The 26,196-nt window shown below is 41.5% G+C and overlaps 1 protein-coding gene across 2 annotated transcripts in view; it reads left to right on the top strand.

Annotated features, from left to right (window-relative positions):
- The window catches only part of TMEM200A (transmembrane protein 200A), a 97,514-nt gene extending 74,517 nt beyond the window's left edge, over positions 1–22,997 (top strand). For both annotated transcript variants that reach the window (XM_075554559.1, XM_075554560.1), the window contains one exon: positions 21,220–22,997. In XM_075554559.1, coding sequence (XP_075410674.1) covers positions 21,236–22,711 — 1,476 coding nt within the window. In that variant the 5' untranslated portion in view covers positions 21,220–21,235 and the 3' untranslated portion in view covers positions 22,712–22,997. The remainder of the gene's footprint in view (positions 1–21,219) is intronic.
- The last annotated feature ends 3,199 nt before the right edge of the window (positions 22,998–26,196 follow it).

The following is a 26,196-nucleotide window of genomic DNA, read 5'->3' as shown; positions in this document are numbered from 1 at the left end:
CAAGACAAAGTTTCATTGATTTGTAATTAGAAATAAATATTTCACAACTTATAATTACATATTGTTTTGTGATTAATCACGGTGCTTTCATTATGTTCAATTTGTAACAGTGAAAATACATCCTGCATATCAGATAGTTACATTACGATTCATAAGAGTAACAAAATTACACTTATGAAGTGGCAACAAAAATAGTTTCATGGTTGGGGTCACCACAACATGAGGAACTGTATGAAAGGGTTGCGGCACTAGGAAGGTTGAGAACCACTGCCTTAAGCTTACAGTCTCGTTTTGACCTTGTCCGTATCCATGATTGCTTTCACCGCAGTTCCTACAGTGCTTTCTTGTGCTTTGTGGTCTCCCTGCTTTTAGGCTCACAGCCAGTAGGGAGACAAAGGGGTCAAACTTGAAGAGCTCTGGCCCATAGTTGATGTTCAACAGATACCCGGTGAAGGCCGAAATGCATGTTAAACATCACAGGGACTTCAGACAAAACCTAAGTCCTTCAGCTAGAGAAACATAGAAGGGTGGAAGTATTATACACAAGTGGTCTAGGTGAAAAGTGGTGCCCACCCGCTGGGTTGAGTTGATTTTGACTCACAGGGGCCGTACAGGACAGAGCCAAAGTGCCCATCCGTTTTCCTAGACGGTAATGTGACAGGAGCTGACGGTCACGTCTTTCTCCCTCGGAGTGGCTGGTAGCTTTGAACTCCGACATTTCAGTTGGCACTCAAGCACTTTAACCTCTGTGCCACTATGGCTCCTAAAAATATCTGGTACAAACAGAGCCAACTAATGGTAATTCATCTCTGTTTTCCAATCAACGTGAAGTCAAACACGAATGAATTCTTAGCATTATCCTGGGAGAATTTGAATTTTACTTGATTTGCTTACTTACTTTCATTCCCTTATGTAGATTTAGTGGGAAAGATGAATACTTTTCACCACCCCAAAATATTCAACTCATACATACGCTATACAGTTCCCAGCAAAGGATATCAAGGTCTGAGCATGCTGAAAGTAATTTCCATTTTCTGCATCATTTTTACATGGAACATACATCCAATTTGGAAGGAATGTAGCAGCTACTGAAGTGTATCATCAGATTTTGAGTGGGAAAACCTGCTAAAACAATTGCATGCAAAGTACAGATTCTCTCTGACCCTGAGGAGGAGCCCTGAAGGCGCAGTGGTTATGTGTCGGGCTGTGATTTGAACGGTTGGCTGTTCAAAACCACCGGCTGCTCCTTGGAAGAAAGACTTTCTACTTCCATAAACAGTTCCAGCCTCAGGAACACACAGGGGCAGTTCGGCCATGAGTCAGTGTTGACTTGCGGGAAGTGAATTTTGCTTTTTTTCTCTGACCCTTCAGCATATCCACTCTGGGGGCTGAGAATAGCCACTCTGGAGGCTGTTATGGGGGTTTAACAAGCCAATATATGTGATTCAGCCAACAAATAGTTAATCTCCAAAAGACAATAACTAAAATCTGGTTTAGCTTGTAACTGTAGCAGAGTTATGTTTTTCTGCGGTCTGATGTCATTGAAATACAATTTAAACAAATGTTAAGTATCTATTTTAAAAGCATACAAAAAGCCAGGACTCATCATTATAAGTGTGTTAGCATTCACTTTTGATGAAACAATTAAGATTTATGGCATTAAGAAAAATAAGTAAGGAGTAAGTTGAATTTTATAGGACTACTCTTCCTGGCATACACTTGGCATACACTCACCTTAAGTAAACTCCAGGGATTTTAAAAGCCTTGAAGAGTCAAATATAAATATATCTTCTTTTAGGTTCTGGTTAAGTAGGGAAAAAGTCTTGCTGGGGTAACCCCTGATTAAAAGGACGATCTCTTTCCCACCACCTCTGTGTTAAGGCCCTTCTATAGTACCACCATTACCCACCTGAACTCTCAAGTTGCCTATTTACCTTCCCTCCTTCCTTCCCTAGCTCCTATAAAGAGTTAGTCTTGGCAACCGGTGCACAAGCAAATGTGGTGTAGAAAGCTGATGGTGCCCAGCTACCAAAAGATATACCATCTGAGGTCTTAAAGGCCTGAAGATAAACAAGTGGCCATCTAGCTGAGAAACAACAAAACCCGCATGGAAGAAGCAGAGCAACCTGTCCCGACTTGATTTCTGAGGACAAAGGGGGTGCATAAGCAAATGTGGTGAAGAAAGCTGATGGTGCCCGGCTATCAAAAGATATAGTGTCTTGAGTCCTAAAGGCTTGAAGATAAACAGGCGGCCATCTAGCTGAAAAAACAACAAAGCTCACATGGAAGAAGCACACCACCCTGTGAGATGTCTAAGGGATCAGGCATCAGCCCCCCCCCAAAAATCACAGCATTGTGAATGAGGGGGGAGTGTGGAGTGGGGACCCAAAGCCCATCTGTGGGAAATTGGACGTCCCCTTACAGAAGGGCTGCGGGGAGGAGACAAGCCAGTCAGGATGCAGGGTAGCAATGATGAAACATACAATTTTCCTCTAGTTCTTGAATGCTTCCTCGCCCCCACTATCGTGATCTCAATGCTACCTTACAAATCCAGCTGGACCGGAGGATAGGAACTGGAAAAACAGGTACTCCAGGACAGTTGAACCCCTCAGGACCAGTGGTGAGAGTGTTGATACTGGGAGGATGGAGGGAAGGTGAAGGAGAAAGGGGGAACAGAGTACAAGGATCTACATATAACCTCCTCCCTGTAGGATGGACAATGGAGAAATGGGTGACGGTAGACGTCAGATGGTGTACGATATGACAATAATGACTTATAAATTATGAAGGGTTCATGGGGGAGGCGGGAGGGGGAAACGAGGGGGAAAATGAGCTGATACCAAGGGCTCAAGTGGAAAGCAAATGTTTTGAGAATGATGAGAGAAACAAATGTACACAAGTGCTCGACACAAAATAAGCCCCCATAAAATGATTTTATTTTAATGTTAGTCTTGGAAATCCACATGGGCAATTTACTTGGTCCTATAAAGTTGAGGTGAGTTGGAATTGATTATGGTAGTGAGACGATTCCTTCCTTGTAGAGACAGGGCTGTGTTCCATACCAAGAATGAAACAGTAAGTTGAGAAGATGGAAGAGAGATTTCATTTCAGGACAAAAGAATTGAACAAAATCCTGTCTTGCACCATTATCCTTATGAGACGATGGATGCAAATCAGGTTATCTGGAAGAATGCTTTCCAGAGCCCTAACTAAATTTCCCTGTCAGAATGAAGCTGAACATCTTGATCCACTTTCTCTGGCTGCATACTTTATGAGACTAATAATGTTTAATGCTGCAAAATACTCACAAAAAAAGCTGATTTCATAAGAGAAGCTGTAAACTTAGAGCAACTGAAGGTCATCAGTGGATTCATGGGAAGGTAGATGTATGCACTATGAGAATTGAGGTGTGGGGAAACTAAGTCATGCATTGAAGGCCAGGAGAGAACTGACTTAGGCAGGGGTGAAATTAGTCAATTCTGGTAAAGACTCAGCACTTCTCATTTGCTTTGCAATGCAAGATTATGCTCATTTGCTTTACTCAAGAATATTCTAGAGTATTCTAGAGTATAAACCATAAAAACAAACTCACTGCCATCGATTCAATTCCTAGTTACTGATTTTTAAAAGGTAACAATTCTTAGTTCATTGTTTATGTTACCCTGCAGCCAATCAATCATGCTGTATCCATACAGTAAACTATTATATAAATATTTTGAATGACTAATGTACAACAAAGATTTTCATAACAAAAAGAACATAAGGTAACTCTATTGATAGTACCATTAATTTAGCCAATGATTAATATAAAACACTGTTGAGAAAAAGAAATCCTACATACATAGACTAGCCTTTCAGACTGCAATACATGAATTGTTAACTTGTACAGATTAAGTGACTAGACACTATTTACACATACATTGGGGATTAGTGATGAGGCAAAATTTTGAAAAACACCCATTCACAAAGGGAGAACCATGCTTACCAGCCTATTAATATGCATCATAAGAAAGCAAGGAAGACATTAGCATATTAAACATGTGGTGGTCCCAGACCACTGTTCATTGGGCACCCTCAAAGCAAGAGGTCTGAACCAAAGTCCAGCAACCACCAATTCCTTCAGCTTGGGATAGAAGTCAACTGCTTCTCACACTAGAGTCTTTCAGCCTTAAGTCCAAGGGAATATGTTGGTTTCCTAAAGACTTTAATGTGTTAATTGGACCTTCGTATTTATTCTTCTCTGAATTGAGTATTACTCCCCCCCCCCCCCATTTTCTCTTGGATTTATTTCTCTCATGGGAAATCACCAATGAAACAAACCATTATAAAAGAGAAGACATAGCATATTTGGGCTTAGCTCAGCTGTATTTCATCATTGGGTGTGACCTTCTTGAATGTTTGCTATATATTTTTCTGTTTGTCAGTATATGAAACCCGGGATTGATGAACCTATCGGGACATCAAGTAGAATAAGGGTTTCTGGGGGTACAGTGTGGCTCAGGGTGTGTGTGTGTGCGCGCACGTGTGTGTGTGTGTGTGTGTAAAAGCGACCTGATGTCAAGCAGTTCAAGAAGAAGGAAAATAGTGTTTTGAAACTGATTGTGGTAGCAATTGTACTATACTGCTTGATGTGATTGAACTATTGAATGATGTTATAACTGTATTAGCTTCCAATAAAATGGTTTTGAAAAAAGCCTTTGAATCAAACTATGTGTAAGGCCAAAAATGAACCATTATACTTAATGTTTTATTAATTTATAAATAATTTTTTTATCAAGTATGCAATCTTTTTATTGCCTTTTCTGAATATCATGTTGAATATTTAGGAAAGCAGTAAATGGAGAGCAGCTTAAGAATGCTTCCAATTACTTTAAAAAGAGAGATTTCAAGCAGGATCCAAAAGATACCTTGGTAGGAAGTGGTATGTACAGGGACGGTATTTTAGAGACACTGGTTAACTTGCGTGCGTATAGTAATCCTTGCTTGAAATAACTTACAGCCAAGCATTCTCTTGGGTGTTTTCTGTATTCCTGACATCTTATGCCTTATAGCATTCTTTTCATCCCCACCCCTGCTTTGCGTTACATTTAGAGTCAAGTTGAGTAGGTAATTAAGTAATCCTCAAAATCCCACGAAGAAAAGTCCCTGCTCAAGAGAAACATTTTTACAAGGAAGAGATGGGGGGAAATAAGGATGTCTCAGGCAATATGTGAGTAGTTGGAACTTTTTTAAAATGCCAGCTATTTAATGATCTCTTATTTTCTTCACCAAAACCTTCTCCTTCTCTTCCTGCATTTCCCATCTGTTCCTCTTCCTTTTCTTCTCCACTCCCATCCCCTCTTCCATTCGGATCTTCCATCCCCTCTTCCATTCGGATCTTCCTCTTCGGGTGGGAGCAGCAGCAGCAGCAGAGCTGTATCAGTTCATTTTGTCCTTTGGATTCTAGGTAAATCCAACCGTGAAACAGATGCTACTCAATACTTCTTTAGTGATCAAACAGTAGGCGCTTCCTTTAAATTCAGGAGCAAGGCCAAAGTCTCCGCTACCTTACCTAATGTTGACCTTTGCTCTAGAAGTAGTATTTGGACTTAATGACTTAAATGACGCTGATTTAGGTTTATCATGGAAAAATGAGCCAAAAAAATCATTATCTCTGGATGTCAAAAGTATATTCTAGAAAAACTATGAGGATGAATGGAAGACTTTATTTTCAAAGGCTAGTCAGTAACTCTCTATGACTTACAGGTTAATATTGCTGATTTTAATTATTAATGCTATAGAAATTCTCCAGTAGAAGTGATGTGGTTTGAACTGTTTTACTCCCCTGCATTTTACCAAGGTTTTCCAAATACTCTATTAGCAATTGAGCTGCCATTGTTTGAAAATTTTCCCAAGAAATCTGATGCCCCATAGGTTACAAGGGATTAAAAGATGGCAGACAAGTCATTGCTACTTTGGGTCACAATTTTGTTCTGGCAAGAGATGGTCCCTTAACTCGCAGAAAAGCTGATAGCCAACCATTAGTAGCTTCCGCAGTTTGATGCAGTTTCTTTACTTGTGAAAGAGGCAAATTCATGCCAGGTATTTGATAGAAAGTACAGCAACTCACATGAAGTTTACCTTTGCCCTCTAACCTTCCCCCTTGTCCAGTCGGAATATCAACAGGTGGGCTAAGTTTTCCCGAGTTCATGGAAAAATGGAATGGAAAGATAATGGAATTTCCCCCACGAACTTCTGATGCCCACCCATACTGAGCGGAGCCTCGCTTTCCAAGCTTGTGTCCAGCAGCTCAGTCACCATCCTGTAGGAGAAGTTGCCACAATGGGTCTGCAGGGGAGGAGGGGCCTGCATCATTTGGCATCTTAAGGACGTCAGTTCTTCATCTGGGAACATCTCAGCTCATCTTTTGCATTGTCATAGATTCGTGACCTCTTTAGCACTGTCTTCTTTAGGCCAGCTTCAACGGGCCCTCTTGTCAGGAAATGCAGGACACAGGTGCACGACAGGAGTTGTAAGAGCTTGTCCGAATGTGAAGCATGGGGTGTGGGTAGGAAGCATATTTCTACTTCAGGGGAAGAAGGCTTCTGATTTCTCCTTTTTCTGCAGAAAATGTCTCTGGCTGCATCTCAGCAGGAGGTTTTGCCACCAGCACATTATGAATCTGGTCTTTGCCTTCTTGGAGAGTTGTGCTTTCCGTGGGCCTCATGGCTTTTTGTCATTGGTGAGCTGCGTTCCACGTCACTGCCACAGAGCTGGCAATTGGTTTGAATCCAGTTTATGGTTTGTCAGGTGGACAGATTTTGAAGACATCACAACAAGGAACATGCATAGACTTTTCAAGAATAATCTTTGTTGCTAGCTTTTTCTGCGTGCTCAAATGGCTATAAAATGATATTTTAGATTGAAATGACTTGAATCTCACCCTGCTAATTATTAATAAAAGTGTATTTCCCTTTAGTCCCGACTTTCATGTGAATCTAGAACTAAACTGAGTGTTAAGAAACCATTCTGTTCAAGGCAGAGCAGGTAAGAGCTTCAGAATTCTCAAGTATCAAAGCTTAAAATTTCTGCCACAGCAGCAACAGAGTGCACACCGTCTCTTTACGTGACCCTGCGGCTTCCTGTCTCAAGGGAAACAGACAGGATCACATTACTCATCTGTTTGATTTAATCACCTCATTAAGATAATGAAATCAATCACATAGATTTGGATTTTTCTGTCTTCTTTTTATTATTGCTATTGTCAGGGGAAAAATCTCAAAGTCCACAGAAACTGAATAAGTCAAATCACACCTTGTTCTTCTTACAGCATCTCCTATTGCTCTTGAACATATTCTATTTTTCTTTGCAACTGCCAAATAATTAGTGCTTTTGCACTAAAATGCTCAGAATTCATTCAGATCCGTTTTTAAAAATTTTACTCTAATCCCCAGTACACATTTACAGTTCTTTTTTTAAAAAACATTTTATTAGGGGCTCATACAACTCTTATCACAATCCATACATATACATACATCAATTGTATAAAGCACATCCGCACAGTTCTTAATTACTCCTGAGAAGTAGGATTAATAGTTAATGTGATACATTATATTTTCTGCCTAGTTTTATACTATGAAGAGATAATAATAGTTACTATTTATTGATATGTTTTTAGCAAACACTATCAAATGAAACCCACTGCCACTTTCAGTTCCAACTCATAGAGCCCTACAGGACAGAGTAGAACTGCCCCTCCAGGTTTCTGAGAAAGACTTTAATTAAATCTTTATGGGAACACACAGCCTCCTCTTTCTCCTGAAGAGCAACTGGTGGGTTTGAACCACTGATCTTCTGAGTAGCATTTCAAACTGTAACTCACTATGACAAACCTGCAATAAGCATTTTATATTAGAAAAAGAAATCCCAACAGAGTACAGAGAGACTATTGGAAAGGGTTATGGCAGTGGGAGGGGGAGACAAAGGAGAGGGGCAAGGCCATAGGGAGGGCACTCTGGCCGTGAGATGGACAAGGTTTTCAGAGGGGCAGCCCAAGGGCATTTCTTCTCTAGGGAGGAGTATCCAAGGCTAGGATGAACTCTCCCTAATGTTTTAGGGTGGTAGAGCATGATTTACTCTGAGGTCACCCTATGCTTTGGAGGGGTGTGTGCTGGCTCAGGTTGAGGGTAGTAGTTTAACCATCAGTGTTCTGGGTGAAGCAGAGAAAACTTAACCAGAGTTCAAAACCAAGCATTTTGCTCTAATTGATCAATGAAAACAAGTAGTTCATTTAATCATTTATGAAGCAAAGCCTGGGAATTTGGAGGGTCGCTGTGAGTCAAAAATGACTGGAAGACAGCGGACTTTGGGGGTGCTGGTATTAACATAAGTAGACAGGCAGGGCATCGATGAGTTTTATCTTAAGTCTTAGGAGAAGGGTAGCTTTTGCAGTAAGTTGTTATCTGGAACATAAAGGATGAGGGATTTCTTAACATTTTCTGTTTTCCAGTAGCACCAGGCTCCAGTAAAACTCAACATTATCAATAAACAAACACACTCACGTGTGTGCGCTTGCACACGTGCGTGTGGATGTGTGAGTCTATAATTTATCGTGTTCTTCAAAAACCATAACAAACAATGTGGATCATAATGAGCCCTGAATTACATTGTCAAGAATGGGAATTCCAGAATATTGAATGATGCTCATGCAGAACCTCCACAGAGACCAAGAAAACGGGATCGGGAGTGGTTTACAGTCAGGAAAGCTGTGTGTCAGCTTATAGCCTTTTACCATATTTACTCAATATATGAATACACTGAGCAGATAATCTGAGAAACTGCACTACACGAAGAAGAGCAAAATATTAGCAATGGAGGAAGGCTTATTAACAACTTGCAATATGCAAATGATACAACCTGGCTCATTGAAAGCAAAGTGGACATGAAGCACTTTGTGATGAAGATTAAAAAGTACTGACTTCAGTACGAATTACAACTCAGTATCACTCACTGCCATTGGATCAAACCCACCCCACAATTGGACCAATAGATAACATCTTGATAAATGGAGAAAAAATTGGAGTTGTCATGGATTGCAGGTTGCTTGCATTCATTTCACTTGCATCCGTGGAAGCAGCAGTCAAGAAATCAAATGAGGTATCACATTGGACCAGTCCACACAAGATGTATTCTAAGCCAAAAAGAAAGATGTCACTTTGATGTGAAAGTGTGTCTGACCCGAGCTATAGTATCTCAATCGCCTCAAATGATGTGGAACCTAGACAACGAGGAAGACTTGAGAGGACTTCATGCCTTTGAATTATTTTGTTGAAGAATATTGAGAGTAACATGGACTCCTAGAAGAACAGCACATGTGTCTCCATACAACCAGAATGCTCCTCAGAAGTGTGGGCAGTGAGACTTCATACCATGTATTTGGACATACTCTCAGGAGGGACCAATCGCAGGGTGATCAGCATAGAAGGACGAACAGACACGGTGGCTGTAACAATGGGCTCCAACATAGGAGAGACTGTGAGGAATGGACAGGAATGGACAATACTTTATTTTCCGAAATAATTAATAATGACACCTAATGAAATGAACATAATCAAAAAAAATTGCTGACATCACTAGCATAATCCTTAATTATAAGACACTGAATTAATGTTTTAGGATTACCTCAGAACAGCCTTACTAGTATTTTTTCTAGATCGATTTTAGAGATAGAAACTCAGACACAGAAAGGTTGAGTCCTTTATTCAGGGGTTACTACTAAGTAACACATCCCCGGGTCTCCTACTTCTAGTGCACACTCTCTGCTGCCCGAAAAAGCACCCAATCTGTCTTGGAAGGAGGACAGCCAGCGTGCTCCTTGGAAGCCAGGATGGTGAGATTTCAACTCTCATCCTACGGAAAGGTCAGGAAAGACCAGTTCCTGGAAAAGGAAATCATGCTGGTAACATAGAAGGTCAGAGAAAACGTGGGATCGGAAGACCCTCAACGAGATGCACCTGCACAGTTGCTGCACCAGGAGGTCCAAGGTAACAGTGGTGAGGAAGATGCAGGGCCTGGCCCGTGCTTCCTTCTGTACACAGGTAGGGCCACTACGAGTCTGACCTGATTCCATAGCACTTAACAACAGCCATACTTTCTATTAAAGGTTTGCTTTGTTGTGCTGTTTGCCATTTTACTGACGGTGAACTGAGACCTGAAAATATTTTCCCAGGTTGTGTTGACTCTCAGGTGATGAAACAAGACTTACCCTCTGTTTCTCCAAGTTCAAGATCTTTGTGAAAATCCATTATGCTACACATTAAGAGTAGTTTCCATTTTATTTTTAATTTGAAGCTTTACTGTATTTACAGTTAGTCACCAATAAGCATGTTCTCTTTCAAATCTAATAAAAGATAAAGCTGAAAAATCCTATTCTAAATATTTAAAATACCTTTAATAGGAAGCAAACTTCCTGTTCCAGCTTGAACAGAAAATATGTCCATCTGCCACATTTGTGGATGCTGCATGGGACTTTTATGTAGTGTTTCTATTTGGTCCTGAAGGCATAGATTAATTTTCACTTTCTCTTGGCAAATAATTGTGCATGCTGCTAAATTTGTAAGCATGGGATAACAATAAAAAAATAGTATCAAGTATATTTCAACATATAGGCATGGTTTAGCAGAGAAAATACAGACAAGTCATCTGGCAAAGCCCTTGAGAAACAATCAGGACAAGGTTGAATTTAGTCTAAAATCTTACTGCGACTTCAAGCCTTCATTAGCTGCTGCTGCTGCTTCGAAACCTCCCGAGGTCCTCCACATATCGTGGAAGAACATTCTCCTGTACTTTCATATTTCCATCTTAGCACTTAGCTAACTTTATTGAAATTGTTTACTTTGGTTCCTTTTCCACTGGGCACCATTCTCCTTGAAACCAAGGACTAAACCAGATCAAGTCCACTATCATGGAGTCAAATCACAAACCTCCTGTAGGACAATTCTAAAGCAAACCACCTGTAGGATAGCAAACACGTCAGGTTTCAGGGGCTATAAGGCTTTATGGGACCAAATGCCCCATTTTCCTCCCTTGCAGCAGCTGGTGGATTTGAACGTCAGACCTTACAGTTATCACAGTGTGTGACCCTTAATGCCACTCTGAACCAGGGACTAGGTTTTATTAATTTTATGTTCTGATTGCCTAGCAAGTTTTATTCATATCAAATAACTCATCAAATTAGTTTGAAGTCAACAGATACGTAAAACAAACCCCGCATCATGGATGCCATTTGTGCTACCCAGGGACTAGTGAATACTGAGGACTGGTAGAGATTAGCATTAAACAAAAAAATTCGTAATGTGCTTGAGCATGTGGAAAGGGTAAAGGACCACAACAGTAACTGCACTTTTACATTTGTCATCACAACAAGACTAAGAGAGAGACAAAGTCTGAAGATTAGAGAGGATTATGTAGTGTTAAGCTAAAAGCAGCAATCTCCCTCTGCTAAGAACAAGCCTTCATGTGAAAGGGGTAGAGTCAACACGTTTCAGAGGAAAGATGAATCCAAATTTAGGCCAGTCGACAGTAACGATGATGGAAATGACACAAGAGTAAGACAACATCTAAATGGGCAATCAATATATGGAGAATTGTTCCTGATCACTAGCCATCCAGGAGAGGTAAATCAAAGCAACAATGAGAAACCACCTTACACTGAAAATAACAGCAACATTTACAAAGCAAAACAGAAAATAACATATGCTGGAGATACCGCCGAGAGATTGGAATCTTCACACACAGCTGGGGGTACTGAAAATATGTACGATTGGGGAAAGAGATGGTGCTAACTCTAACCAATTTGAACAGAAATCCCAAGCAATCAAGCTAGCAACCCCTTTGCTGGATGTGTACCTTAAAGAAGTAAGAGATAACACTGTCAGTCATCATGTTGTATCTGTTCATCAGAGCAAGAAGATGGAAACCCTCTAAATGCCCACCAGTAGAAGAATGGATAAAGAAACGTTGGTAGATACACACAGTGGAATACTATACTTGTTATAAAACAATGACAGATCTAAGAAGTCTGGATGGTATTGATGGACTTGTAGAACATTATATTACGTAAAATCAGCCAATCGCAAAAGGACAATACTATAGCAACTACTGATAGAGGGGAAAAAACAAGATGAAGACTTTCATTCCAAAGGAAACAGACTTTGGAATTTGCCAGAGCAAGAGGGTGAGGCAGGGAGGATAGAGCAGTGGATCAGACAGCCAAGAGTATTGACCAAGGTCTAGTGGAAGGTAGTGATCCACAGGAAGGAGAACGGAAATCAAGGAGCAAGGGTGTGGTGCCCTGGGTAGGGTTGGATTAGTAGCTCAGACTGTGGAATACAAAGTTGACTGGCTGAAATGTCAATCCTCCACCTAAGTTACAATTCTAGAGCCCCCGTGGCATAGTTGTGTGTTGGGTTGCTGTGATAGGGAGGTTTATTGTGCCAACCTTGCCAATAGGAACATGTGGGATTAATTGGGTTGCAGTTTGATTGGAGGGCAAAGAGATAAATGGCTCATCCAGGAGTGCCCCTCTCTCTCCTGCTCCCTGATGATCAGACCAGCATGCAGCTGCTTTAGCTAATTCTCTCCCTCAACTTTGAGCTACACGACCTCTGGGACAAGCCAACCTATAGATCTTGTCACTAGAGTTTGAGGTTCTCTCAGGACCTGCTTCAACCCGGTGCTAGTGTGTACATCTCTTGAGCTTGAGGCTGGTGGATCCTGTCTTCTTACATTGCTGGAGTTGGATATCCCATCCAGGCCTGCTTCACTAAGCTCCTGAGCTGCTGCCTATTGGTGACCTGCCTGCTGTTTGTTGCCTGTGGGTAGATTCTGCTGCACTGCCTGAAAGAAGACTCAGCTGTCTGCTTTCTTGACCTTGGACTGGTCAAACCTCATGAGCTAAAGGACTTCCAGTATATTAACTGTTCCAAAGAATTGAGTTGTACTGAGCCCTCTGTAGTGCTGTGTGTACTAATTAGCTGTTATATTCCTTCATGCTGTATAAATCTATCTATCTATCTATCTATCTATCTATCTATCTATCTATCTATGGCTTATATGGGTTTATATGAGGATAGGTTTAGACTTCAGATTTTATTTACAGTATATATATATATATATATATCTCCTGGTTTTGTTTCTCTAGTTCACCTGCCCAACACTGTTGCCAGTTTCAAGGGCAGCAGTTTGAAATCACCAGCTATTCAGGGGGAGAAAGAGGGGGCTTTCTACTGTTCTAAAGAGTGAGTCTTGGAAACCCACAGAGGCAGTCCACCCTGACCTGTAGGGTGGTTGTGAGTCAGAATGGACTCGATGGCAGTGAGAATGAGTGAGACTTACAATTGAAAAATAAGGTATGTCTCTTTGTACTGGGAAAGGTGACTGATTCAATTGAAGTCACACTGATGATTCCTGAGATCAGCGAGGAAGGAGGTGACAAACACCCACTGGGAACCCAGCAGGCTAGACTTCAAGTTCTTTGAAGCAGTGACTGAGTTTGCTCTTTTTGCCCTCTCCTCAGTTTCTCACATTAATCCTCAAGCCCTGGTTGGACTTACTACAGGATGAGGTCGTGCAAGTGGTCCGTGTACTTTGATGGTAAATAAAAGCTTATGGTTGTCTACTTCCAAATAGTTGGGCATTTCAAAACTATGAGCAAAGTTTCACTCTGACACACATGGGTTGTCATGAATTGGAATCATCTTGACAGCAACTGGTTGGCTGTGTTGAGTTGCCTTGAAAGTAGCTAAAGGAGGCACTGGCACCCACCTTGTCATGATATGGTCACTATGGGTCAGACTTGACTAGATGGCACCGGTATTGGTTTTTTGGTTGATTGGCACCTGACTGGAGTTTGCTAATCTGGAATTTTGGGGCCCTTTTCCAGGCTGACCAGTGTAGATGGGCTGAAGTAACTGGGTGATCGTCCTTACTTATGTATTGCTCCCTTCTACTCTTAATTCTGAATTCTCTAGACATCCTTTTAAATTTTCTTATTATTATTAATTTTTAGTCATTTTATTGGGGGCTTGTACAACTCTTACCACCATGCAGTATCCATCCATTGTTTGTCAAACACATTTGTACATTTGTTGCCCTCATCATTCTCAAAACATCTGCTTTCTACTTGAGCCTTTGGTATCAGCTCCTCATTTTCCCCCTCCTTCCCCACTCCTCCTCGCTCATGAACCCTTGATAATTTATAAATTATTATTTTGTCATATCTTACACTGTCTGACATCTCCCTTCCCCCACTTTTCTGTTGTCCATTCCCCAGGGAAGAGGTTATATGGAGATCCTGTAATCAGTTCCCTCTTTGTACCCACCTTCCTTCCACCCTCCCAGTATCTCTACTCTCACCACTGGTCCTGAAGGGATCATCCACCCTAGATTCTCTGTGTTTCTAGTTCCTATCTGTACCAGTGTACATCTTCTTGTCTAGCCAGATTTGTAAGGTAGAATTGGGATCATATTGGGGGTGGAGGGGTAGGGAGGAAGCATTTAAGAACTAGAGGAAAGTTGTATGTTTCATCATTGCTACATGCACCCTGACTGACTCATCTCCTCCCCGCGACCCTTCTGTTAGGGGATGTCCAGTTGCCTAAAGATGAGCTTTGGGTCCCCAATCCGCACTCTCCCTCATTCAAAATATGATTTTTTTTGTTCTTTAATGCCTGATATGTGATCCCTTCAATGCCACGTGATCACTCAGGCTGTTGGGCTTCTTTCATGTGGGCTTTGTTGCTTCTGAGCTAGATGGCCGCTTTTTGACCTTCAAGCCTTTAAGACCCAGACGCTATATCTTTTGATAGCAGGGCTCCATCAGCTTTCTTCACCACATTTTGTTATGCACACATTTGTCTTCAGCAATCACGTTGGGAAGGTGAGCATCATGGAATGCCAGTTTAATAGAACAAAATGTTCTTGCATTGAGGAAGTACTGAGTGGAGGCCCAATTTCCATCTGGTACCTTAATACTAAACCTATAATATATGCACATAGAGCTATTTCCCCATCATATATAAATATATTTACATAACTACATGCCTGTATTTAGACTTCTATAAATGCCCTTTGTCTCCTAGTTCTTTCCTCTATTTCCCTTTACTTTCCTCTTGTCCCACTATCATGCTCAGCCTTCATTTGGGTTTCAGTAATTCATCTCAGTTACATCGCCCTTGATCAATCCCTACCAGGCCTCTTACACCCTCCTTGTCACTGATTTTGAATCACTTGTTCCCTTGTCCTTGGGTTGTTTAACACCAGCTCCTTTCCCCACCTCCTCCGCTATCATGTCCCTCTGGAACCATGGAACCCATTTTCTCCTCCAGATTGTTTACCCAGTTTATCTTGTCTAGATATACCTGCAGAGATAATAATATGTGCAAAAAACCAAGACAGATCAAAACAAAGTGACAAAAGAAAACAAAATAATGACAACAACAACAACAAAGAAAACAATGGCAAGAAAAAGAAAAGTGTCAGGGGAGCCAACTCCTAACAAATCATCACAGGCCAGCAAGCACAATTGTACAGTGATGATAAGTAAAGATTATAGTAAAGTCAGAGAGAATAGGAGAGATGGAAAGAGATTGAAATAATGGGGTCAGACACATTTCATGGTAGCCTGCTCACCTCAGCTCCTCTTGGTGGTACAGGGCAGCGGAGAGAGCAGGAGAAAGAATGATTTATTGCAAACCAAGGCTTATATATCTTTTGGGGACATGCAAGCCCACTAGTTACAGGTAAAGACTCACGTCACAGGAAGGGATTGTACTATAGGTAATACAGTAATGAGAGGGGGATGATCTAGGGGTATACATGCAATAGGAAGGGTAGGAATTGAGGGTGCACATGTGAGAAGATGGGCGGATCTTAGATTCAGGATGGCAGCCTAACTTTGGATGTCACTGAGCAGGTTTGACCACTTCTCTGGCTCTCCATGGAAACAATTACTATCCTTATCAAAGAGTTCCACCTACAGTGGACCTATGATTCAGACTGATGGCTGAATGCTTTCAGGGAGAATATCTCTAAGCATCTGACCTCCCACCGTGTGCTGGCAATCAGCCTCTAATGCTTGGCATATCTTTGGGGGAGACAAAGCTGGGGAAAAGTCTTTTTATATTCCACAGAAAAGCCTGTAAATAGTTCAAGGTCTGTATGTTGACCTTTAGGAGTGTTTTCGGGTCAAGTATGATGGGGTGCCAATCCTTGGCCCCAAAGTCTATTTTTGGTACTCTCTTGGGACTTCCTTTCTCTGTTTCCCTTGCTGTTCTGTTCCATGCCCTTAGTGTTTGCCTCAGTGTGGTGGAGTCAGATCGGGTACAATTCCCACACTGTGTCTGCAGTGCTGTCCCCTGTAAGGTTATGGGTCAGTGAGGGATGCTGTGTCTAGTGGGGCCGGGCATATGGTCCTCTCTGTGCATTGGCTGCTCTGAGCGGGAATATTGTCCTCAGGGCTTGGTGGGCCAGGATGTGTTCCACTTTCTCTTCCTCCCCCTTCATTTGCTCCCATGTGCTCTGATCAGACATGTCCCTCTCCCTGAGCTGCAGTCCTCGGAATTAATTTCTTCTGTGTGGATCTCTTGACATCTTTTCTTCCTTTGTTTTCCATACATTTTCATACTCTTCGAGGGTCCTTTTTCCTTCCTTTCTAAAGTCTAACCTACGTAGCTTGTGCAAATGGAAGTAGAATCATTTTTTTTATCCCCCCATATACCTTTCTTAAAATATATATTTTTTTCTTCCAGTTCCCTGCCCTTTATCAGGAATAGAAAACAGCAATGCTAGCAGGAAATGTCTCAACAAATGGAAAGGACTAGGAATCTGTTTGGAATGGTACCTCACTGTGGTTGCTTTTAATCCAAATGAAGGACATTTGCCATGTTTCCATCTTAGTCAAAGGGATTTCAAATGAATTCCTTATCCTGCCATATTGAAACAGCTGGCTTAGATTGCTGTTAGCAAGCTTAAGCCTTTTAGTCAACATTTTAACCTGTTTTTGATTTAAAATATATACTTTAACATCAAGCTTTGTTTTATCCAAGGTGTGGGAGGAGTTCCAAGCTGCAGTATGTGTACTTCAATACATCTCATAGACAGGAGTGGTGGGTTCAACTTTAGTTTGTTTTTCCAACATTAAACTATTTTCGTCCTAGTTTCAATTCCACTGTAGGTTGGATTGACTCACCAGCTTGTTCATCTCACAAAAGCTTTAGATGTCATCCACAGCCCAGTTATTTAAGCACAATTCAGGAATCATAAATAGAATCTTAAGTGGAAACTTGAATGTGCAAGATGAGATTTGATACCTTGATGCAACTCTTTCAGCAGTTTGTCAAAGACCTTGTAGGTCTTAAAATATCCTGTTTCCTTACCAACCAGATTTGGCAGCCTGAGAGCTAGTTTATTACAAATAAAGACAAATATTTTACTAACTCACAAAATGTTGATTTTTGTTTTGGTGTTAGTCTTGTTTGTTCTTATTTTTAACTGGAAAAAAGTTAGTATGTTGGCCATCGAGCAAGTATCAGGCAAGAAATTATTCCCTTATTCAGCATTACAGCTAGTACTTTTTGAGTACCGGTTATGTGAAAACTATGTTGAATATTTCTGGTAATGAAAATAGGGATTAGACTGATACCTGCTCACAAGCAGTGGGTGGACTGAGACATGCTAACATGGCAGCTGCCATAGAAATCTTGCTAATGGCCCTGGGAACGGAAAGTTCACGTGGGTCCCGGGAGTGACTCAGAGACTATTTTATAAAGGAAGTAAATAGAGATGTCAATATGTGGACCTAAGGAGAGGAGAGGACATGATCCTGAGGGCAGAGGCATCTACCACAAGGTCTCAGAAGCAGTACAGTATGGCGTGTGGATGGCCATCAGGAGTGTAGATGCGCTTGAGTTTTCAGGAAATCAAAGGGACAGTTGGAGAAAGTTAAAGCTGAGCGGGCCTTCACTCCCGCATTCAATTTTGATAAGTAGTGGGGGATGTTTTGTTCTTAATACACTCTTTCAACAACTTCAGATTTGTGCCTTGGGTTAATTTTATTTATCTGGTCCTGGTGTGTAAGCTTGATTGTGGAAGAAGCAAAATTAATTGGAGTTTGGAAGACCAGTGAAGAGGGTGTTATTGTAATCTATTAAGAATTAGTAAGAGCTGCACTAGACTAAGAGAAGTAGGATAGGAAAGGGGGTATGTAAGGCGGGATGCTGTGCAGTGAAGATTGTGAGGATTTAGAACCTGATTAGAAAATGAGATGGAAAAGGAAAGGTCAAGTCTGAGAACAGAAACCCGTTTAGAAAGTCAGACAAATTAAGCAGAACAGCTGGTGGTGTGCGGCAGAAGGTGGCTTCCGCTTTGCCAGCCATGCATGAGTGTGTGTGTGTGTGTGTGTGTGTGTGTGTGTGTGTGTGTGTGTGTGCGCGCGCTCCCCAGTGGGCAGTTGGAAATATGAAACTGGAACTCGGGAATGACTTGAAATGTTGACTTGGGACTCATTGGCAATAAGGAAATAGAGGGAAGTGTGGGCGTGGGTATGAAAGCCAAGGGAGCATGTAGGAGAGAAGACGGCCAAAGACAGGACTCTTTGGGGAAGATGGTCTACTTTTAGGCGATGGAAGATGAGAGCCTCAGGGAACTAGTCAGTGAGGTCTGGGGCCAATGAGGGAGATTCCATGTCTTCTGGAGAAGAGTTTCCAGTGAGGAGGGATTGATCAATGTCAGTAGAAACAGCAAAGCAAGGACGAGGAGAATTTAAGGAGGGAAATGAAATTTGATAGTTAAAAGTTTGTTGGTGACTTTCACAAGAATGCTTTCAAAACAGTGGGTTTCTGGAATGCTTTCGTTCTTTAAGTCTGAGGTTTATTTTGTTTGCGTTTGACCTATTAACTGTTCTGGCTTTTTCCATGTTTTAAAATTACCATGGACAACGAGGGATGGCGCATGTCTGTGTGAGAGAAAGACAGTGGCTGGGTCTTGGGTCCTGGTGATTCTTACATAAGCAGTGATGCTGTTATTTATGCAGCATACTGCCTTGAGCTCACATTTTTAAAATAATAGAAAAACATTGTCAGACAAAAAGAAAATTGCCAGAATTTTATGTTAATCAACAAAATTTCTACCCAATTTATTTTCATTAAAAAGATATTCTATACCCACCCCCTTTTTATCCTATGAAACAGCAAGAATAATGTGTGTGTGCGTGTGTGAATGTGTATCTTGTACAAGGCACTTTGAAAAGCTTATGGATAAATTAAAAGATAATCTAATTTTCCCATGAACTTCTTGAAGCTCCTTTGTAAGGACCATAAATCTCTGTAAAAAAATAATAATAAAATAAAAAATTTAAATCAAAAGGAATATATGCCAAGATTTTTTTATCCTTACAGTTGCAGTTCCGGAAGCTTCTTTATTTCAGACCCTCCTGACACTGTGTGGGCACGGCTGTGTGAGGTTATATACCAATATATTCTGCTCCAACAGCCAGAACATAGTTTACGTATCAAGTGTTTCCAGGGTGCCTACTGGGTGCCTGGAAATGTGTTAGGTTGCAGGGAGATAAAGATGAGTAAAACAAGGCCTTACTCTCAATAACTGCACAGTTTAGTAGGGGGAGGGGTACTGATGGATGGAAAGAACTTTAGAATATACATAAATAGAGGGAAATGCACAGGACCGACAAATGTGTGGGACGTCAGTAAAGGATTCAGCCAGTAATTCATGTAGGGGCCAGAAGTGGGCAGAAGCTATTAATATGAGTCAGGCAGTTGAAGGCCTTAAGGCAGCTCATTTCAGGCAGAGTAATAGCGTTGGAAATAGGCCTGATACATATATTCTAGAAGAGCAGAAATTGCAAGATGGAAGGAACATAAAGTTTGTGGATGGCAATTACAGAAAACTACGTGTGTCCAGTGTTAGTCTGGCATCCTTTCATCGTGGCCACACAGAGTAGCCCAGTCTCGCATCGTCTTCACACTTGTCCTTCTCTGTGAGTCCACGGTGCAGCCACGGGGTCAGTTCTTCTGGCCAAGGCTCGTACTCTGTTTGGCTGCCCCACTACTCTGCCAAGCTTGGTACCCTTTACCAGGGACTGATCTCTCCTGATATGTCCAAAGTACCGGAGATGAAGTCTCATCATCCTCTAAAGAGCCACGTTCAGGCTGTACTTCCAAAGCAGATGTGTCGGTTTGTTTGGCAGTCCCAGCACAGGTAGGTCGGAGCTGTTGGTGCCTTGTGATCACTATTGATCGTGCAGGTCTGTACTGTCCAATATGGTAGCCAGCTTCTGTACATGTGACTCTTGAACATGAGTGGCTACTCATAATAGGAGTTATGCTGTGAAGAGCTAGATTTCAACACAAATGTTGCATTTTTCATGTTAGTTAAAGGGGGAAGTTCTCCGTGACTAGGGTGTCCATAGCATGTCTTCTACACTTGAATCCCTTTGAGTGTGAAGGGGTGAGCTAGCAACACGAGACACTGGGACATAGAGTCACCCACTCCGTGATTGGGAGAGAAGAGCCCTCTCTATATAATTCTGGGAATGTCGTCACTTATTTATGTTTAAGATTTGTCAGACCACATATCACATTTTTGAAAATCCAAAGAGGCGGTCTGTTTGCTCTGTCAGAACTGGGGCAATCACTCTGAACCTAGAAATAATCTTAACAAGCATATATTTTTGTACAGGTTTGGGCGCCTGATTGAGGAGGAGAAGCAGAACTTAATTTGATGAATGGGTGTCAGCAGTCTCACCAAATGTGGAAAACGTCCCGTAAATGGAACTATTTTAAAGTCAAAATTGATGGAGTTTTACAAATATGAAATTTTGAGTTTACATTGAAATTGCTAGAGTACATTTCTTAACAAATTTTAGTTAGGTGCGTTTATTTCTTTTCTCTATTTGGAAACATCTCGCCTTGCAGGTTTGTCTCAAGGTTACCTCCAGGAAGAAGGAGCTAACACTTGTCTTTTTGATCTCCTGCTTACTTTTCTCAGAAGCCATCTCTTGCTCCGCTGATCTAGAGCTTGACCTCTTGGGGAAGCAGATTTGATATTTCTTCTCTGATGGTCCCATGATAACAGTGCCCAATCTATTGTAGTGATCCCAAGAACCGTGCTGAGTTCAGCTGATGAGCAAACCCATTTTCAATTGATCATCTTTTGTCCTTTCAGCACCAAAGACCAAGCGATGATAGCCACAGGAGGCGTCATAACCGGCCTGGCCGCCTTGAAGAGGCAGGACTCCGCCCGCTCCCAGCATCACGTCAACCTCAGCCCCTCGCCTGCGGCCAAGGAGAAGAAACCCGTCCGGCGGCGGCCCCGAGCGGATGTGGTGGTGGTTCGTGGCAAAATCCGGCTTTATTCCCCGTCTGGTTTTTTCCTCATTTTAGGGGTCCTTATATCCATTGTAGGCATTGCAATGGCCGTCCTTGGCTATTGGCCCCAAAAAGAACATTTTATAGACGCAGAGACGACACTGTCCACAAACGAAACTCAGGTGATTCGAAACCAAGGGGGTGTGGTGGTGCGCTTCTTTGAGCGGCACTTACATTCCGACAAGATGAAAATGCTCGGCCCATTCACGATGGGGATTGGGATCTTCATTTTCATTTGTGCGAATGCCATTCTTCACGAAAACCGCGACAAAGAAACCAAAATCATCCACATGCGGGACATCTATTCCACCGTCATAGACATCCACACCCTCAAGGTCAAGGAGCAGAAGCACATGAACGGCATGTTCACAGGTCGCATGGGAGAGGCGGAAGTAAGACAGAATGGGAGCCCCTGCGCCTCGAGATTGGCCGCCAACACCATCCCCTCTTTCTCGGGGTTTCGGGGAAGTTTTCGAATGGACAGCTCTGTGGAGGAGGATGAACTGACTCTAAATGAAAGTAAGGGGTTGGGCCATCTTATGCCCCCTTTGCTTTCTGACAGCGCGGTCTCAGTCTTCGGCCTCTATCCTCCTCCTTCCAGAGCAACTGATGAGAAGACCAGTGCTCCTAAGAAGTGTGAAACAAAGTCCATTGTGTCATCGTCCATCAGTGCTTTTACGTTGCCTGTCATCAAGCTTAATAACTGTGTGATTGATGAGCCCAGTATAGATAACATCACTGAGGACGCCGATCACCTCAAAAGCAGGTCAAGGAATTTGTCAGTGGAGTCCCTTGTTGTTCCTTCTCCAAACACCTCTCCGTCCTTCCATCCAGTCAGTGTGTTGCTCCCAAGGAATAATTCCGTTGGCGAGTCTCTGTCCAGTCAGTACAAGTCCTCCATGACCCTCGGGCCTGGGACCAGGCAGCTCTTATCTCCAGGCGCTGCTAGAAGACAGTTTGGGTCCAACACATCCTTGCATTTACTCTCGTCCCACTCCAAATCCTTAGACTTGGACCGGGCTCCCTCCACTCTCACTGTGCAGGCAGAGCAGCGGAAGCATCCGAGTTGGCCGCGGTTGGATCGCAGCAACAGCAAAGGCTATATGAAACTCGAGAACAAAGAAGACCCGATGGATAGGCTGCTCGTGCCCCAGGCAGCCGCCAAAAAAGACTTCACCAAGAAGGAGAAGCTCCTCATGATTTCAAGGTCGCACAATAATTTGAGTTTTGAACATGATGAATTTTTGAGTAACAATCTAAAGCGGGGAACTTCTGAAACAAGGTTTTAATGTTAAAAAAAAGTCATTTTTCAAGGCTATATATTTTAAAACTATTTTCACTGGTGTTTCTTTGTTAGAATCTTACCTGTAAGCCCTTTGGATCAAACGGTTGGTGTAGACCTGGCTGTTTAATTCGATGATGAAGATGGTGGGTGGCATGTTGGAGTCACTTATAGGACTGTTATCCTCTGCTAGCCCGAGGATTTTTGTTTCTCTTCCCTTGAAAGCATGACCCCTTTATTAAATGCAATGGCAGAACACTTCAATCTAAATTAAAATTCATTTTTTCACATCACTTTTAAGTTCGTTCAGTGATTGCCATCGGCATGGAATGGAGCGTCCATTGTGGAAAAGGTAAGGTACCAAAGAATGAACTAGAAGCACGAAATTCAAATTCAGGCAAAACCTTAGCCTATCTTTATGAGTGTGAGTACGACTCCTAGGATATGACTTTCTGAAAAACAGATTATGTAAAAATCGGCTAAATTGTTTTAAAGGTAGAAAATCTGGGTTTTGTGTGGGCTAATTTAATAGCATGGATCACTCATGGGTTTTGTTCAGTGTGAACTAAAAATATGTGCTGGCTAACCTTTTGTGACTTCTACCCAGAGCTCTAGATGATATGTTTACAACATCAACTATGTTTTAATACTTTACCATCGAGCCAATTCCAACTCACAATGACCCTAGAGGATGGAGTAGAACCTCCCCCCAGGATCCACAAGGCTGTGAATCTTTATGGAAGGACACTGCCGCCACTTTCTCCCCAAGAGTGAATTAAGATGACTGGCCTTTTGGTTAGCAGCCAGGCAAGTGTTTCGTCACTACTTATGCCACCTGGCCTCTGCCAGCTGTGTTTTTCTAAGAAACCATGTTTGTAAGAGCCATGGGTGAGAATGTCAGATATTCTTAGGGATAGATATCAAAATGATAGTAGCTGTAACTTAGATATTCCGAATCAAAATTTCTTTGAAAATTGATTGTAAAGTGAATAAACCAATATAGTCTTTAGAAATGTTGCCATGACGATTATATATGTGAAAAATTGTTTAATACCTAATTAATGAAAATACATAGTATGCTGGTTAATGCTAACTAGTCTCGGTACATTTTTAATTAAAATTTTTTGTATCCCTCTCCATTATTCAATACTCAAGGTCATATCTTTAATTAAATTCAATATTTTTAGCCCCTGTTATTGGGAAAATAATCAGCTAATGTGGACATTGTTTTTAATCTTGGTATACTATGTATGAGTTTGGTGGCTCATGAAAATGTAATCCATGTTGAATTGCCTTGAAATTTTCTTTGTTGTTGTAAAGCCTTAGTATAGCCCCAAAGAACTTTTGAGGGTGTCAGACATTTCTAGGGTTGTGGTCATTCGTTATTGAAAATGGTAAATATTAAAATGGTAGTTCCCATCAGACTATTGTCATGTTTTCCATTAAGGTGACATAATTTTAATAATTGTTTAATGGAACACTCAGGAAATGTCGCAGGTTGCCCCCCACCACCCCGATGCCTCCATGTTTCAGACATCAGTATTAACAGTTATGAAAGAGCAGAATGGAGATACATTCACAGCTTCCTCCAGTTTCACCCTGTGTTTGCATCGTGAGCTTCTCTGGATCAAGGCACAGGATCACTTGTTAGAATGTCAAGCTTGTGTATGTAATAGAATGGGCTCCATATTTTACTATAAGTCATTTAATAAACTTGGTTCTTAAAAGACGCTTGTGTCCTTCATACATTTCCTTATTTTCTGTAAAGCAAAATGTATATTTCAGTTTAAAGTAATTTTTCAAAACATTCAGATACATTCTGTTGAGAGCTCTTGATTCATTGGCATATGTGATAGGGGTTATATTTTTGGTTTTTGATTCTTTTTTAAAACAGTTTTATTGGTGAATAATAGGAGCCCTTTTGAAGTAGGTAGGGGTTAGGCATTGGGTTCCGATCCTCATGGTCAGCAGTTCAAAACCACCAGCAGCTCCACAGGAGGAAGACTAGGCTTTCTACTCCTGCCAGCAGTTACAGCCTTGGAAACCCACAGGGGGTCACTACGAGTCATTACTGATTCAATGGCAGTGGATCTTGAGTTCTTTATTGTTGTTGTTGAATGCTTATTGGCATATAATTTTCATATTCTGTAATTCAGTAGTTCGATCATATAAGAGTTGTGCGATCATCACCACAATCAATTGTAGACCATTTTCTTCTCTCTTGTGCCCACCTCCCCTATGATACCCCTAAGAAGCTATTAATCCATTCACTGTCTCTACAGATTTATCATTGAGTTCACATAAAGAAAAACATTTTAAAAACCCCACTAACAATAGCATATTCAATCAAAGAAAAACCTTAATTTAAAAGAAAGCAGGAATATTTAAAACAAGATCAAATCTAAAATGAGTCAAAAGGGAGATCAAATGATAAGGTGTTAACAATTTAACATAGCTAAATCTGCAATAATCTATTTCAAATGCTCTGTCTGATAGCAAGGCTAACAAGATGGTCTTATCTACCTGTTGAATTAGACTATTTTCATATCATGTTGTGCTCGGATCTTCACTCAACATTTCATTAACTCCCAGGAAAATAATCAGATACAGCATCCAGAACATGTCAGCAGATACAGCATCCAGAACATGTCAGCGGATACAGCATCCAGAACATGTCAGCGGATACAACATCCAGAACATGTCAGTGGATACAGCATCCAGAACATGTCAGCGGATACAGCATCCAGAACATATCAGCGGATGGAGCATCCAGAACATGTCAGCGGATAGAGCATCCAGAGCATGTCAGCGGATAGAGCATCCAGAACATGTCAGCAGATACAGCATCCAGAACATGTCAGTGGATAGAGCATCCAGAACATGTCAGCGGATACAGCATCCACAACATGTCAGCGACACTCCCAGCTTTGACAACAGTCGCATGCAACACCCCTGATGAAACACAGAACTGAACCCATCGAACTTGTGCAGTTCACACTGAAGGAGACCTAGCAATTTGGGAAGTGTCAGGCAAGGTGGGGCTGGAAGGCTCTGCCTAAAAGGACTGGTTGTAGCTTTTGCTCAACCTTCTCTCCATTAAGATGTGTGAGCTTTTAAAATCTCCCAAGCAATTCAACTTTATAAAATGAGAATTTTCACATTTTAAGTAAATCAAAGACATTTGTTGGCAATTAAACTTCAAATGAGTATGAAATAACTAATCTTACCATATTGATTTGCTATAATTCTACCCCAAAGCAATGAAACCTGGGGGCTTAATTATATTTTATTTTGTTTATTTCCTAAAGCCTTTACAAATGATTCTGTACTCCTTTTTTCTTCTTCTGGAAAACCCCTGGAGTCTGGCTCCTGGGCTAGCTGCCTGTCACCCAAACAGCTCAAGGGTGCTCCTTGAAACCAGTAGGCCTCCGATGGTTTTACCACTCCAGCTGTGTAGCCTGAGTGAACAATTTAATTTCTTAATTCAATTAG

Source organism: Tenrec ecaudatus, chromosome 7, assembly GCF_050624435.1.
Source record: "Tenrec ecaudatus isolate mTenEca1 chromosome 7, mTenEca1.hap1, whole genome shotgun sequence".
Lineage (NCBI taxonomy): Eukaryota > Metazoa > Chordata > Mammalia > Afrosoricida > Tenrecidae > Tenrec > Tenrec ecaudatus.
Note: the sequence above shows the minus strand (reverse complement) of the source record. Positions and strands in the feature narration are given on the sequence as shown.